We start from the raw sequence: 17,668 nt of genomic DNA on the forward strand, positions 1-17,668 counted from the left end.
ACATCCAAAAAACAATCAAAAAATGGGAAGAATCTCTAAAGAGACATTTCTCCAAAGAAGACAGACAGATGGCTACTAGGCACATGAAAAGATGCTCAACCTCACTAATTATTGGAGAAATGAAACTATCATGAGTTATCCCTTCACACTGGTCAGAACGGCCATCATCAAAAAGTCTACAAACAAGAAACACTGGAGAGGGGATGGGGAAAAGGGAAGCTTCTTACACTCTCGGTGGAAATGTAAATTGGCACAACCACTGTGGAGGACAGTATGGAGGTCCCTTAAAAAAAACAAAAAAACTAAAAATAGAACTACTATATAATCCAGCAATCCCACGCCTGGCATTTATCTGGAGAAAACCGAAATTCAAAAAGAAACATACCTTCCAATGTTCACCGCAGCACTACTTACAAAAGCCAAGGCATGGAGGCAACCTAAATGCCCATCTACTGAGGACTAGATAAAAAAGATGTGGTGCATGTACACAGTGGAATATTACTCAGCCATAAAAAGGAAGTAATGCCATTTGCAGCAACATGGATGGACCTAGAGATTATCATACTAAGTGAAGTCAGTCAGCCAGAGGACAAATATATCACTTATATGTGGAATCTAATAAAAATGATAGAACTCATTTATAAAACAGAAACAAACAGATTTGGAAATCAAGCTTGTGGTTACCCAAGGGGAAAGGTGGGGTGGGGGGAAGAGAGGGATAAATCGGAATTTTGAGACTGGCATAGACACACTACTACACAGAGACGAGATAACCAACAGAGGACCTAGCACAGGGCCCTCTACTCCGTGTTCTGTAACAGGCTATACGGGAAAAAGAATCTGAAAAAGAACGGGTGTGTGTGTAACTGAAACTAACGACACTGTAAACCAACTACAATCCAGTGTGAAATAAAAACTGGAGTTCCTGCTGTGGGTTAAGGATCAGGCATCGCCACAGCTGCGGCTCGTATTTGATCCCTGGCCCGTGGGCTTCCATATACCACGGGTACGGCTAAAAAAAAATAAATTTTAAAAATTAAACTGAAATAAATAAACAGGGGGAAAGAGACAACTCTCTCACGAGAAGAAGTCCAAATCATTTACACAGTCAGCCCTCCGGGAGGCGGAGGGCTGTCCACCCCCCCGAGCGCGGGCTCTGTGACCTGACTGATTTCCTTCCGCAGCTGTGCTACGACTGGGTGGGACATCGGAGAAATCTGACAACCTCTCTCAGCCGGTGACCCGATTAACAGCAAGAGTGATAAATGCTGTGACAGCACGCACCCCTGAGCGGGCGCGGTGGAAACAGCTCTTTTTCTGTCATCCTCGTCCCCTAAACCCATCACCCCAGCTCAATCAGGACAGAAACAGCACACAAATTCTCTAATTCAGCTTCCTCTGAAATACCTGGCAATCCTCCTCCAAAGTGTAAGGGTCATTAAAAACAAGTCTGAGAAACTATTACAGCCCAGAGGAGCCTGTGAGGATAAAACAAATAAGGCATCCCGGCTGAGATCTGAAGAAAGAGATTAGGCAAAAAACTAAAGAAACAAGAATCATGTATGGACTTGGTTGTATTAACATCATTTTGTTAAGTGGAACAAATGTACCCCACTGTTTGTCAGGGACGGGAGATGCTTAGAGATATCTGGAAACTCTGTATCAGCTTCTCAACTTTTACTGCAAATTTCATACTGTTCCTAAAATTAAAATTTTGCTTAAAAAATTAGCAGACACTTGCCCGATGTCTGCAGATTCAAAAGGATACATGGTAATAGGAGAGAATTAGGAAGCCAATGGTAAAACAGGATGAGATGAAGCTGAGTATCAAAGTGGATTAGCAGACTTCAAATCCTGATTGGAACAGTAAAGACCAGAAGGGACGCCATTAAACACGACAGAAAAACCGGGAAGGACCACCCAAAACGTGGAAGTAAAAAGGAAGAAAAAAGTTCATGATGAAAAAAATTCAAATCAGTGATCCACGCATATGGCAAAAGGAAAAACAATAGCACAGGAGAACTTCCGTGATAAAAATCAAGTCTGCCACCCTACCTGTCTTTTTATGCCCCGATTTAACCCAGAGAAGTATTTCTTTCTTCCTTTCTTTTGCTATCTAGGGCCGCACCCCAGGCACATGGAAGTTCACAGGCTAGGGATCCAATGAGAGCTACAGCTGCTGGCCTAAGCCACCTCAAGGCGGTTCCACGCCGATAAAATTAACAACACAGTGGGTATGAATAATCTGCTTAGTCTGATATATAAAGCCAGAGAGAATGCAGTTTCTACACTGCTATTTATTAAGCTACCAATCAACTTCTCAATAAACAAAAAGTAAATATAAGCAGTATAAACCACATTTCTTACCAGAATGAAAACCAGAATTTAACACCAAAGAGAAACAAAAATAGAAAAAAAAAAAGTCTCAACTAATTTTGAAACTTAACTTTTCCTTCTAAAAACAAAGCAAAAACACTAAAAATGCCGTAACTTCAAAATCTGTAGAGCATAGCTCAAGCTCTACTACTATCCAGGTAAGGATTTGCCTTCGCCTAATTAAACAAGAATGAGATGAATTAAACGTTCAACTCAAAGAAAAAGCAATAGAACACACAAGAAGTTCATAGGTTAAAAGCAAATTAATCAGTTACTCCATGCAAGTAACGACAGAGCTAGGAGGAGAGGTCAGAGATGTTGATTACACGCTGGCATTAAAGACTCCAAAGCAGGAACAAGGATAGAAGGTCCACGGTGTGGCCGTGACTGCACGAAGCCTAAGCGCTCTGTAAGCGATGACTACTGAAAAAAACAAGGTCAAGAACTGTCACAGTTTAAACTCTAAACTACAGACTAGACCCCTCCGAGGAGGACGGTAGGGCTTAGCACGAAGCCAACATGCTGAGCCCCGTACTACGGAAGGGGGAGGGGCGTGCAGCAATGCCCAGGTTGCAGGAATCTAGCGCTAAATAACCAGGATTTCACAGCTTCAAGGTGCTAATTACGGGAAAAGGGAGCATCTGTCTGTGAAAAGGGTTGTTTAAAGCGGTGGCCTGAGATAAGGAGAATCCTAGCTCTGATCAAGAGCCTTAAGCAGTTTGCAAATGGGTGTCTGAAATAAGGGTGCCTGGAGGTTCCGACGTCCGGTGGAGGGGTCGGGAAGGACTGGAAAAGCAAGGCGAGTTGGAATGCACGTCTCTCCAATTTCTCCTCCAGGTGATCGGTCCAGTCACACCTGGCACGTCCATGAGGCAGGCATCCGAGTCATTCCCAAACCTACTGAGCAGACGGAGCCACCCGGGGCCGCCCTCTCACAGAACCACCGATGCGACGACAGCCCTGGACCTAGAACCCTACCGCCCGCCCGCCTCTCCTCGCCCGCGCACGAACTTCCCGCAGCCCGCGCCTCCAGCCTCGGCGGCTCGCGCCTCCAGCCGGGACTGGACGCAGGCAGCGAACAAGCCGAGGGGAAGCCGCGCGCTCCACGTGGACGCCCTGCAGCGGAGCCCCGCGTCCTCACCTCCCGCTGAGCAGGGCTCCCGTCGCGCCCCGGAGCCAGTTCAGAGGCGCCACAGAAGTCGCCGTCCAGGCTGGGGACAGGAACCCGCGCCGGCGCCCACGCCTGGAGGAGGCGACGCGGCCACACTCCACGCCGACCGGCGCCTCTCAAGTTCCCAGGGCGGGCGGGGCTCCGCGCACGCGCACCAGCCGGGCAAGGCGTCCCCAGAGGCCCCCGCGGCCCCTCCGGTCCCGCCCCCGTCCAGGCCCCGCCCCGTCCAGGCCCCGCCCCCTTCCCTGACTAGAGCCTGACTTGGGGCCAAGGATGCCTGGCCAGGCCCAGGGCAGGTGGGAGAAGGACGTGTCCAGCTCCAGTTCCCTCTAGAAGTGGCCAAAATCCTACCGTCTCCCCGCCACCCGCTCTCCTCCCCCATTTTCCTGGACTCAAAATTCAGTGAAATAATTTCGAAAAGTTATCGTCTGGTACGTAACACGGTTTAACACGGTTTTTAAGGATTCGCTCATTCATTCAGTTTTGCATCTGCAGTTCAAAAAGTCTTGCAGAAGATCACGGGTCGGGTTTTGTCTTATTCTTTCTGAGATACTTTGTGACATCAAGAAGCATTGTAAGTAGGCAACTGGGTATAAGTTCAGGGGCTTAGAGGTGTCTGGGGCCACTTGTAATATTTGTGTCAATAACGGGGAGATGGTAGTTGATACTGGGACTGGGGGGGGGCAATTGCGATGAGACTGCAGAGAGAAAAAGAGAAAACAATAGAAGGTGGGGGCCTCTAAGACTGGGCCCCAGAGGAAGAACTCAAACTAGTAAGTCAGGGAGCTTTCAACGCAGGGTAGAGCATGACAGGAAACACGTTTTTTTTTGTTTGTTTTGGCCAACCTCGTCTGTACTCATTACTTTCATAAGCAAATTTTTAAATAGCATCTCACTCATACCACAGGACTCTAAGAAACAGGTTATCATCACCCAATTTACAGAAACTAAAAGGCAGCAAAGCTGAGCTTCAGGCTCAGATCACTTTGCACCTGTCCCACTGCTCCTCATGGGATGCTTCAAGATTCAAAGGGCCATTAGTAAGATATGCCAGAATTTTGGAAAGATATTTTCCAATATTAGGGGAAGGGTGTGTGCCATGAATTGTTTGTGATGGGGTTGACCTTTATAAAAGTCACTTTCAACTAGCTAGGCAAAAATTCAAATTTTAACTTGTAAGTATTGCCAATAAACAGGCTCAGACATAGTTTTTAGCCAATTACGAGTGCAGAGAAATGCAGAGATCCATTCTCCGATGTCAAATGATCAAATGAATGTGGTACACCTGTACCAGGGAATATTACTCAGCAAAAAAAAAAAAAAAAAAGGAAAGAACTATTGATGCAAATAACACTTGGATAAATATTGGGGAAGTGATGTTGAATGAAAAAAGTCAACCCCCAAATATCACAAACTCTATGATTCCGTTTATGGAACATTCTTGAAATGACAAAATTATAAAAATGGAGAAAAATTTAGTGATTTCAGTGGTCAGGGATGGGAGTTGGGGAGTGAGTTAGCTGTAGCTGTAAAAGAATAGCAAGGAAGAATCCTTGTGATGATAAAACTGTCCCTTTTTTTAAACTGTATCCATGTCAACATCCTGATCACAGCACTGCAAAATGTTTTTATAAGATGCTACCATTGAGGGAGTTCCCGTCATGGCTCAGTGGTGAACGAATCCAACTAGAAACCATGAGGCTACGGGTTTGATCCCTGGCCTCGCTCAGTGGGTTAAGGATCCCACGATGCTGTGGCTGTGGCGTAGGCCGGTGGCTACAGCTCCCATTAGACCCCTAGCCTGGGAACCTCCATATGCCGCAGAAGCGGCCCTAGAAAAAGAAAAAGAAAAAGAAAAAATGCTACCATTGGAAAACTGGATATTGGATACATAAGATCTCTTATAACTGCATGTGAATCTACAATTACATCAAAACTAAAAGTTTAATAATAATAAAAAGGAGTGCAGGGAAATGGAAAAGGTGCCAAGCAGGAGGCAGAATGACCACCCTTCCTCCCACACCTCTTGTAGACATGAGCTTTCTGATCCTGTGTCTTCAAACATCCACAGAAGCCTGGCCACTGCGCTCTAGCTGAACAAGGGTCATTTTCAGTTTGCGGTCACCTCACTAAAGGTCGGCCTAGTGTCTAATGGCACGACTTTAAAACATTTCTCTCAATATGTGACTTCCATCGCAAAGCCATCTGGGACTAGATCCGTAAGACGCTTAGAATTACTTGGTGCAGATTCTTCTCTGAATTTAAGAAAAAAAATAGAAAACTTGACCTGACTTAAGCCAAAACTGTTCCTTACATGTTCATTCCGCCATTTTTTATTGAGAGTTTAATATGCGGCAACGCTGTGCTACCAAATGAAAATACATTAGTAAATGCAATTAAATGAGGACTGTCTTTATAACCAACAGAAGCATTCTCTATGCTAAGCTATTGTATTTCTTCACCCACAGTTCTGTGTTCACACACCCTCACAATGCTGTATTATACAGATTGTGAGTTGCACTGTTCAGTCTGGAATTCGTACATATTCACAACACAAATAGGAGTGATTTAGTTTCATGGTCCATGTGCTATGGATATTTGTCAGTTTCGGGCTTCTGATCATTCGAACAGCCTTTCTGTAATTATAGTCTTCTGGGCAGTTAAAGCCTGTCTCTCTCCGTAGGAGCACCTGATATTCACTTTCTTTGTCTCCAGTGAAGCTAAGGCAAGGCATTCAACTTGGACTTGATCAATTAGATGCACCCACTCTAGTCAATTAAGATGTAATTGAATTAAGACCTAATGACATGAAAAAGCGAGGATATCAAATATTTGTTTTCTTTCTAAAATAGGCTTTATTTTTTAGGTCAGTTTTAGATTTGCAGGAAAATTGACAAGATAGTGTATGCTAAGTTCCCATATACCCCCCCCCACCACTTTTCCCTGTTATGGACATCTGACATTATTGTGGCACATTTGCTACAATTAGGAAAATAAGATTGATACATTACTACTATTATCATCATGTCTTTTTAGGGCCAGACCTGAGGGATATGGAGGTTCCCAGGCCAGGGGTTGAATCAGAGCCATAGCCGCCGGCCTACCCCACAGCCACAGCCACACCAGATCCGAGCGCCATCTGCAACCTACACCACAGCTCAAGGCAACACTGGATCCTTAACCCACTGAGCGAGGCCAGGGATCGAACCTGTGTCCTCACAGTTACTAGTCGGATTCGTTTCTGCTGAGCCACAATGGGAACGTCTGATACTTTATTTTTAACTAAAGTTCATATTTTGTTTGGATTCCTTAGGTTCTGTCTTTGTTTTGTGTTCTGAAAACTCACGTCCTCTTTCGGATCCAGGATCCCACCCAGGATGCCACATTTCATTTGGTTATCGTGTCTCCCGAGGCTCCTCCTGGCTGTGACAGTTTCTCGGGGTTGTTTTTGATGACTTTTACGGTTTGGAGGAGAACAGGCTGCATTTTTTACAGGAAGCCCATGTATGACAATTTGATGTTTTTCGCATGATCAGACTTAGGTTAGGGGTTTGGGGCGGGGTCACAGAGACAAAGTCCTATTTCCATCACATCATCTCAAGGGAACCTACGTGAACAGGGTTTAACACTGGTGACGTCCGCCCGGATCCTTTGGCTGAAGCAATGTTGTCAGCAGTTTCTTCTCTTTTTCTATCAGCGGGAAAGGGAACAGGAACATTCCCAGGCTCAGCGAGGGAATTAGCAGCTCCAGCAGCCCGGCTCCATGGACGATGCAGACAGTGTAAAGAGCGCCATCTAGTGCTGAATGGCAGTGACGTCCTCATCAGACACCCCCCGCCCCTCCAACCCCCTCCCGCCCCCTGCCCCCCGCCCCGCGTGATCATGATTTGGGTAGTTCAGGTTGCGGGATCCAAACTGCCGTTATTCACTAGTTGTTCCTTTTAGCTTAAATCATGCATCGTCAGTTTCTGTGACTGCAACTAAAAACTCTGATCAACTTTTTATGATTTTGTGCTATTAAAATTTTCTCTAGGAGCTTCTTGGCGCTTTCACTGTCCAAGGCAGGAGAGGTAGGAGTTTTTCTCCCGAATGTGAAAAAGCCCCACAGGCATCTCTTTGAATGGGGTGGCGCATGACTCTCAGAGTTTCAGTTATCCATTGCTGCATCTCAACACTTAGTGCCCCCAAACAGCAATAATTTTAGTTTGCTCAGGATTCCCTGCGTCCAGCATTTGGACGGGGGGGTGGCAAGGCTAGGTCGTATTTAAATAGGTCGTGGCAGTATTTAAGATATGACCGTGGGAAGGAATGGCTGAGATCATTGGAGGAAGCTCACAAGTTTGGGTTAGATGCTGAAATCCCTTTTCACTCGGGTAGTCTGTGCTTATGTGGATTTGGGGGAGATGATACCAAAAACTCATTTTCTGGAGCTTTCAGGAAAGAACATCATGAACTTGGCCTCTAGTACCCTTTCTCAGGCTGAAATGCTCTGGGACATGAATGACCCCAGTGATAAAGACTTCCAAATATACTGATGATTTTGATCAGAGACGATTTCAAGATTTGTACCACTGGGACATCCAAACTGAAATGTCTTTAATGTTAGTTTACACCTCAGATGTTATCTCAGGATAATTCAGCTTAAACAAACCTCTTAGATTTAAGGGTGATCATATTTAAAATACGTCCACATCAGCTGAATGAACCAAAATCTCCTTCAAAAGAGTACTTAATACTTTCATCATCAAGCAGTAACCTCACTTTTCATCCTTTTATTTCTTCCCTGTGTTTAGGGTGGTGTATTCACAGGTTCTGGACCAAGTCCCTTACTTTTACGCATCTCCTTGAAATGACCTAATTCACAAGTGTCGACTGAACGCCTGCTCCTCTTTTAAGAACGTTACCTTAAAATCAGACCTGGAGGTCACCGCCTCTGAGAAAAGGACTTTCTTCCAGCGAGTTTCCTGAGAGCTCCTTTGACCTCCTTGTTCCTCAGGCTATAAATGATGGGGTTCAACATTGGGGTGACCACTGTGTAGAACACAGAGATCGTCTTATCCTGCTCTTTTGTGGTCCTGGCGTTTGGCCGCATGTAGGCGAATATTCCCGAGCCGTAGAAGAGGACAACGACAGTGAGATGGGAGCCACAGGTGGAGAAAGCTTTGAGCCTCCCCGCCCCAGACTGCATCTGGACCACAGTGGAGATGATGTTCCCGTAGGAGACAAGGATGAGGGACACCGGAGCCAGGAGGATGGCCACGCCCATTGCAGCGATGGCCGTCTCGGCCTCGTGGGTGTCTGCTGAAGCCAGCTTCAGGAGGGCAGGGGCTCACAAAAGTAGTGATTGACCACGTTCCGTCCTTGATAGGGAAGTTGGAAAGTAAAGGTGGTGTCCACCAGAGACACCAGGGCGCCACTGGCCCAGGACCCCACGGCCAGCTGGAGACACGCTTGTCGGGTCATGACGGCGGCGTAGCGCAGGGGCTTGCAGACGGCCACGTAGCGGTCATAGGACATGACCGCCAGCAGCGCGCACTCGGCACACCCAACCAGAAGGAAGACGATTATCTGGGCCATACACCCCGAAAAAGAAATGGTTTTCCTCTTCACCAGGAAGTGGACCAATACCTGGGGGACGATGCTGGTAGAGAAACAGAGGTCTGCGAAAGACAGGTTTCTAAGAAAAAGTACATGGGCGTGTGAAGTCGAGGATCCAGGAAGATGAGAATGATGATGAGCAGGTTTCCCAGCACGGTCAGCAGATAAATGGTGAGGAAAAGAGTGAACAGCAGGCGCTGGGTCTGCACGTCCTGAGAAAGGCCCAGGAAGACAAACTCGGCCACGAAGCTGTGGTTTTCCTCTCCCATTGAGACTTACGCTTGTTTACCTGTTGGGCTCAAACAAAAAGAACAAACTTTGCGTGAATGACATCAAGTCCTGAAGCAGAGGCTCATTTAGAGCTCACCTTTAAAACCTAATTCACTACGTCTAGATTTTTTGCACCCAGATTGTTCTAATGGATTCTGAGTATTTTTATTCTTATTATTGGTTTTAATTTAAATCCACTTCATCCCCCCCCCAGTTTCCTTTCCCCAGTGTCATTTATTTATAGATAGAATACGATGCTATTAAAGCCTTCTGGGCTAATTCTGCTATGAGGATATCATGTGGATTTTACGAAGTGACTGCACACTTATTGTTAGGAAATGACATATACTCTTAGGACTATACCACCATCTGATAAAAACCCTACATATTGAATTATAGCATATGCTTGAAAAATGTAAAACTGTTTTTAAGCATCAAATCTAATCTGACCTCTTAAAACAAAAAACTTTTCTTGGGTTTAAAAATAAATAAAGCCTTGGCATATCAACACTAAGGACCATTCCATTTGGATTAAATAATAAAATATTAAAGTTAAAACATTACAAAAAAGGGGAAAAATAGGTTAAAATTGCTGTGATATAGAGACAGGATCAGACTTGAAAAATCACAAAGCCTTCTAAGAAAACAAGAAGGAAAACGTGTAGAGTTTACAAAATAAGTTGAAAGGTTTTTGAGCAATAATAACAATGAGTAAAATTAAAAAAAAGATAAACTACAAACAGAGGACAATGTTTCAGGGAGATACAGGACACAAGTTAAAATTCATTAAGATTCCATATCAAACGCTATGAAAATTGTTGAATAATGAAATAATGGGGCCAAGGACACAAAGGGACTATTTACAAAGAAGAAACGCAAACAGCTACTAATATAAGAAAAATATTCAGTATTGCTATAATGAAGTGCAATTATGACAATGAGACTTTTCATCTGGGACATTAGCTAAGATTTTAATAGCAATAGTCGCAACAAAAATAACTAGTTTTTTTTTTTTTTTTAAGGGCTGCACCCGTGGTATATGGAAGCTGCCAGGCTAGGGGTCAAATCAGAGCTACAGCTGCCCGCCTACACCGCAGCCACAGCAACGTGGGATCCTAACCAAGTCTGTGAACTACAGCACACCTCACAGCAAGGCTGGGTCCCTGACCCACTGGACGAGACCAGGGATCAAACCTGCACCCTCATGGATGCTAGTCGGATGTGTTTCTGCTGCTTCACAATAGGAACCCCCAATAGCCAGTTTTTACTGGGCATTGAACACATGCCAGGCATTCCTTTAAGGTTTTATATGATTATTTTGTCCAGATAACATTATGAGGTAGATACCGTCTTCTTTTACAGGTGAGAAAACTGAGGCACAGAGAGGTTGAATCACACAAACTAACGGCAGAATCCATTAGCTGTGTAACGTGTAATGCGGGTGCAGAGAAAGACACATTTTTGTATAATGAGAGTAGGAAAGTTAGTACGATATTTCTGGAAAGCAATTTTGTCAATACATTAAATGACTCGAACACTCATATGCTTTGATTCAGTTCTCAATAGTATGGGCAAGGGAGAAATTCCTTTTTTGCCAGTCCTTTCTCCCCTTGGAGGAGTACGAATCTGATGGGTAACATTCTAGGACGCTGACCGGTCCACGTTTACCGCTGGGTGGGCTACTGGGCTTTCCAAGGTCATGCACGGTTCTGTTTCTTCGCTCTCTTCTGGAGCTGAACTGAGAAGGTGAGCAAGGCCCCTTAAGGAGTTTACTTGCTCTTGCTCTCGTTTTTGAATAGTTTCCAAGTGTGCTCATCATTGCTTCCTTCTACTGTAACATGTTACCAGCCGGAGGGTAGAATGATGATACAATATGGATTTAAGCCACAAGGGAGGCTGAGGTTCCTAGAGACTTTAGACCAGACCAAGCAGCCCAACGCATGCTTATCACAGCTCTGGACCTGAGCGATGTTAGCGACTGGCCCAATTAATAAAAAGTGGTGACTTATTTTCCATTATCTCATGTTTCTTTTGTAGGACTCTAAGGGAAGAAATGACCAAGAATAGAGGAGTATGAGGAGTATAAGGAGTTCCTGAATCCCTTAAGTCTAATATCATCTAATACCCTCAGATATTGTCCCAAATTCTAAATCCAATTCGAGGAGTCCATTCTAAATAAATACTCTAAGTTGCAGCAAGTATTTATAAGAAAATATGTCTGTCACATCACACAATGAAATAATAGTTTAAAAATACATAAAAGCAAGGCAACACAATAGAGATCCCAGAAATAAACCCACACCTGTATGGCCAAGAAGGTGCCGAGAATACTGACTGGGGAAAGGGTGGTCTCATCAGTAAATGCTGCTGGGAAAACTGGACATGCACTGACAAAAGCATGAAATTGGGCCTTTATCTCACACCATATACAAACATCAACTCAAAGTGGATTAAAGACTTAACTCACAGCAGAAAATATAAGGAGAAAACTTCTGGACATTAGTCTTGGCAATGATTTCTTGGATATGACACCAAAAACAAAAGCAACAAAAACAAAAAAATAGACAAGTGAAACCACATCAAACTAAAAAGCCTCTGCATTCCAAAGGAGACAATTAACAACACGAAAAAGCAACCTATGGAATGGGAGACAACATCTGCAAACCATGCATCAGATAAAAAGTTAGTATCTGAAACACATGGATAACTCATACAGCCCAATGTCCAAAAAGCAAACATCACAATCAAAATATGGACAAAGAAACTGAAGAGACTCTTCTCCAAGAAGACATACAAATAGCCAACAGGAACCTGGAAAAGTGCTAAATGTCACTAATGATCATCAAAACGTAAATCTAAACCACAAGGGTTACCTCACCCTTGTTAGGATGCCTATTATTAAAAAAAAAAGAAGAAAGAAACCCAGAAGATAACAAGTGTTGGTAACAATCCTTGTACAAAACAAAGGATTATTACTCAGCCATAAAAAATGAAATGCTGCCATTTGCACTAACGTGGATGGACGCTGAGCGCATTATACTAAGTGAAATAAGCCAGACAAAGATAAATACTTTATGGTTTCATTTATATGTGGAATCTAATAAATAAAACGAGTGAGTGAATAAAGTAAAACTGAACAGACTCACAGATACAGAGAACAAACTCGCGGTTACCAGAGGGGAGAGGGTGGGGGAGGGGCAAGGCGGGGGTAGGAGATGAAGAGGCACCAACTACTGTGTATAAAATAAACTATAAGACTATATTTCACAGCACAGAGAATATAGCCAATATTCCATAGTAAATTTAAATGGCGTGTCATCTATGAAAACACTGAGTCACTATGTTGTATGCCTGAATAAAATATTGTAAATCAACTATACTTCAATAAAAAAAGGATTTTAAAATGTTGACTATACAAACAGTGGAACATTATTCACTCTTTAGAAAGAAGGAAATCCTGCTACTTGTGACAACGTGGATAAACTCGGAGGGCATTATGCTAAATGACATCAACCAGACAGAGAAGTCCAAATACATATAAATGTGATAGCACTTACACGAGGAATCTGAAATAAGTCAAACCCGCAGAGGCAGAACGTGGTGCGGAGGTCTCAGGGGCTGTGAGGAGGAGGAAATGGAGAGAGATCAGTCAAAGGATGCGAGTGATTAGTTACAGGATGAATAAATCCTAGAGATGTACAGTCCCCACAGTTTATCGAAGAACCATTTCCTCTCCCGCAACTTTTTCTGAAATTCCACAGAGAATAACTTACCTACTCTCAGCACTGTCAGCTTCAGAGCAACATCTGCCCCTTTCTTTGGTCCGTTCCTTGTCCAGGTGTGACCTGGGCAACATCTGTCCCTTTCTTTGGTCCGTTCTCTTGTCCAGGTGTGACCTGGGCAACATCTGTCCCTTTCTTTGGTCCGTTCTCTTGTCCAGGTGTGACCTGGGCAACATCTGCCCCTTTCTTTCGTCCGTTCCTTGTCCAGGTGTGACCTGGGCAACATCTGTCCCTTTCTTTGGTCCGTTCTCTTGTCCAGGTGTGACCTGGGCAACATCTGTCCCTTTCTTTGGTCCGTTCTCTTGTCCAGGTGTGACCTGGGCACTGCTGTGTCCTCTGACCCGCACATACTGATCATCAACAGCACTAACAGCCATGATGGCAGTAAGTTTCCATCGGTACTTGCCAAAGGGCTTATTTAGATGAATATACTATATGTTAATTTAAAAATATGAATAGTTTATAACATGGTAAACCCGATGTGTAATTAATGAAGGGTTATCCTGCCACCACGATCAAACTCTCCCGCGTTATCTAACGTTGTGGGTAACAGACGGTAACAAACTATGGGATGACAGAGTGACTTGACCTCTATACTAATCCCTTTGCCTGTGGGCCTTAAACCTCGAATACTCTGAGAGTGTATTTTCCATGAGTTGTATATTGTGTATTTCTTCCTTTCTGTAAATACCGGTTCCTTATGACGGTTATAATAAGGAAAGTGTTCCTGAGCACTGACCTAAACTGCACCGTGATACAGTTCTCTCGGGAATTATTTTATGGAACCAGACAGCCTGCAGGCAACGTGAACGGACACCAGCCGTTTCTGTGAACATGTGCATTGGATAACAGTCTGCAAACTCACAAGAAAGGCGAGCTCCTGCCATGTCTTCCCCAGCAGCCCTGGGATCCACAGATTTCCAGAATCCCAGGTCCCTCTGCTCGTGTAACCCTTCAGCTTACAAAATCCTGCTCATTTGGATTTTTAGAAAAGACTGTCAAACTATAGTTGATTTACAAAGTTGTGTCCATCTCTTTCACTTTGATTCGAATGATCTATCCACACTTTGCCTGGTAACCCACGGCCCTTCATCCATGGTCACTAATAAAGGCATATGCCCCATTCTGCCCCTCTCAAAAAAAAAAAAAAAAAAAAGTGGCTTGTCCACAGTCACACAGCTGACAAGTGACAGAGCTGGCATTTGAGCCCGGGCAGTCTGGCTCTGGAGCCTGCACCATTCACCACCTGACAAAGGGCTATCTGCATGAAGAAATGAACAGAGGGCAGAGGACCACCCTGCGAGGAAAGGGACCTGGCTCCAATTCCCACTCTGTGACATCCAGAGTCATTCAAGTCTGTCTGGTGTCCTGCAGCAGGGCCCCAGAGGCCAGTCGCAGCCTCCATTCCAGTGCCAGGTATGCCCAGAGCATCAAACACTGGAGCCAGAGCGGGTGGCTGCTTTGGGGAGGAGAGAAATGGCTGTGTCGACATCTTCCACAGAAAGAATTCTTTCTGCTGAGTTAAAAACGTGCAGCAAAATACCATGTATGGGCATGTGTGGGTGCTTCTCCCCCAGTGACTCCTTTAAAGGACAGTCTCACCACACTGATGAACTCTTTTTGGCCACATCCATGGCACGCTGAAGTTCCCAGGCCAGGGAGTGAACCCTCGCCACGGCAGTGGCCTGGGCCACAGCAGTGACACCACCAGGTCCTTCCACACTAGGCCACCAGGGAACTCCTACATCGATAAACATTTTACACACCACAAAACCAAAAATCCAGATGGAAACTGTACGTACACATAAAGAGTGGCTCTCTCGCCATCTGTTCCAGGGAGGATTTGTATATTTAAGGCACATGCATGTGAATATGTTGGTTGGGGAAGAAGGTGGTTTAGGATCTAGAAAGGAGAGGAGAGTTGAGTCATAAATAAGCGGCAAAGGAGCCAAACAAGATGAAATGCGGTGTCATCTCTATTCCAAAGAAGGCCAGGGATAATTATTCTTTCAGACTCTAAAGATTTCATAATATACTCTGTCAGCTTTACTAATTCATTCAACAACGGTGTCTCTTTACTACAGAGAGAAAATGGCTGGGAAAAATAAAACAATGAGACCAAAAGTTCGAAGAAAGCAGGCCAGGGAAGCTGACCACAGTGGACAGGTCTCCAGAGAGTGGAGAAGCGCAGAAAGAAGGGACACAGCCAGAGTCTGTGATCTGTTTCCCCAAACCAAAATGACAGGCAGTGACCCTTCCTCCCTCTGAGCCCCTGGTCACTTTGTAACCAATACGGCCTTTCCTGCTATCTTCTCTCAGGAACCTTCTCTCACGTGCACACAACTGGAGACACCAGAATGATGCCTTGTTACACACACACAACACATGCCACATATACTTCCTCGGTCAGCTTCGCAAGCAGGGTCTCAACAAACACGCAGCCATGCACATGCCAGAGATGCAGGCACCTGCATATTTAATATTCTTATATACCTACTCGCATGGCCACCAAATCCTACCCACAACAAAAGGAGTCACGGAGTGGGTACTGAGCCAGTGGAAGCCGAAGCCATCCTGCCTGACTTGCCCGGGGAGGACATGGAGCACGGGGACCGGTGTGAATCCAGCACCGACTGGACCTGGACCACTCTCCTCCGTCTGCTCTAACCCACCCGGGGGAAGGGAGGCTCAGCCGGTGTCCTGTCTGGTCCGGGCCCCTTTGCCCTCCTAGACCCAGAGGGTGCTCACAGGCCAGAAGCTCCTGACGGGGTTCCTCAGAGCAACACCCCTGGCGTCCTTCCAGCTCCCTGCCTGCTCCAGGGGGGACGGTGGGAGGAAGGCAAGCTGCGGGCAGACAGCGACAGGCTGACAGCGGAGGGCAGGGAGGACCAGGCAGAGCTGCCTTTCCCCGGGAAAATGGACGGAGCGGGCCTCTCCCTGAGGGAGAAGGTCCGAGAGGACGGGGCACTGGATTCGGGAAGAGTGGGGATAGGACGGTCTCTAGGAGTTGAGCGAGAAAGAAAAACTGAGGGTAAGAGGGCGAATGATCAAGTTCAGCTTCCCCAGCAGCTCGCTCACCTCCCAGCCTCCAGCCAGTCCTGCCGAGTCCTACCGACCCCGGCGCGTCTTCACCTGAGGACAGAGATAAAGCAGGAAAACGGCTCAGGCGCCACAGGTAAGGCAGCCAGGATTGAGCACCCCAGGGAGTGACTCCTGCAGCCTGCACCCCCACTCCTGAGGGGTGTCCCCAGCAGCCGCTAGGCTTCCAGGCAGGGTCTCCCACACCTGCCCCACAGCCAGCCGATGATGGGACTCCATGCAAACCCGTCCTCCTTCCTTAATTCAAGGCACAAACTCCAATTCTCTCAGGTCCCAGCTCTGACCAGAGGGACTATTTAAGGGGAGGTCCTGAGAGGGATGAACGCAGGTCGTTCCCTGGAGCTTCCAGAACCTTCAAGTTTATTACCTTTCCATCCTCTGAGACACCCTAGGGCGCCTGTCTTACATCTGAGATCACAGGCCAAAGCACCTCTTTCTCAAGCCCTATACCAACGTCATTCAAAGGATGTCAGCCCATCAAGTCTCAGAGGCTCATACGTCATCAACACCTGCGTTCTCATTTACCCGGTAACTGAACAGAAATGAAAATGAGTGAATATTGGTTTATGCAGATGCCAGCTACCTAACTGAGTAATGCACCTTGGCCGAGGGGCTTGCATTGTCATTTCAGTTTACGGTGTCTTGGTGCCACGCGACCCTCTTCAGTGGCAGAGTTTCACTTGGTTAGCCCTGTCCTGATATCAACATGACAACAGGGTGTGCTGCTGCAGTACAGCTGTATATAAAGCTTTTCTTTGGTGGGAGAATCCACCGTCAAAGGGCAGATTGGTAGAATAAAACAGTTGCAGAATTATTAAGACTACTTTGGCCACGGGAAAAGGGACCACTCCTACAGTTCTCTCAAGCTAATGTCCAAAAAAGTTAAGGTGAGTTTTCGATCCAAATGATGCGCGCATATTATCCAAAGGCCAAATGCCGAAGAGAAAATCGGTGGAAGAACCGAGTCCTCAGAGGACACTGGAGCTGTGCGATGTGCGGGCATGTGCCCTGAAGCTGTCAGTCCTCCAGCCACAATTCAAGGCGCAACTCAGCTCCAGCAAAACGTCGTCTGTCCCGTTAAGGAAATGCTATTAATTTGAACTCTACAGTTTTTCTGGCTTTGCGGTTTGGCTTACACAGTATTTGTAGTTTTGTTGCGGTTTCACAGAACGCATAAATGGAACTCATTAAAAATAAATGGATGATGCTCCATGGTATAAATATACCATGATTTATTTAACCATATTCGTATTAATGGACATTTGGGTTATTTCCAATCTTTAGACATTAAAAACATGACCACGGTGACCACCTTAGAATATACATATATGTCCTTATCAAATGTGTTTGAAGAATAAATTTCCTGGGGTTT

At 45.4% G+C, this 17,668-nt stretch overlaps 2 protein-coding genes across 5 annotated transcripts in view; both read right to left on the reverse strand.

The window, feature by feature from the left end:
• ZNF215 (zinc finger protein 215) overlaps positions 1 to 17,668 on the reverse strand; it is a 51,320-nt gene that overhangs the window by 28,585 nt on the left and 5,067 nt on the right. For 2 of the 4 annotated variants that reach the window (XR_014814460.1, XM_084974905.1), the window contains exon 1: positions 3,518 to 3,696. The gene's annotated coding sequence lies outside the window, so the exon portion shown is untranslated. Of the gene's footprint in view, positions 1 to 3,517; positions 3,697 to 9,175; positions 9,435 to 12,972; positions 13,034 to 17,668 lie in introns of those variants that run through there. The other 2 variants (XM_084974906.1, XM_084974907.1) reach the window with 2 other exon arrangements.
• Positions 8,336 to 9,414, reverse strand: OR2D3 (olfactory receptor family 2 subfamily D member 3). Its single transcript, XM_013979100.3, is given in 3 exon segments — positions 8,336 to 8,875; positions 8,878 to 9,228; positions 9,231 to 9,414. Coding segments are annotated over 3 exon segments (939 nt in total). The 3' UTR covers positions 8,336 to 8,471.

The sequence above is a fragment of the Sus scrofa genome, chromosome 9 (assembly GCF_054392235.1).
Source record: "Sus scrofa isolate SSC_HxYL_T2T_F1_AM1 chromosome 9, Sscrofa_HxYL_maternal_Yorkshire_Landrace_v2.0, whole genome shotgun sequence".
Taxonomy (NCBI): domain Eukaryota; kingdom Metazoa; phylum Chordata; class Mammalia; order Artiodactyla; family Suidae; genus Sus; species Sus scrofa.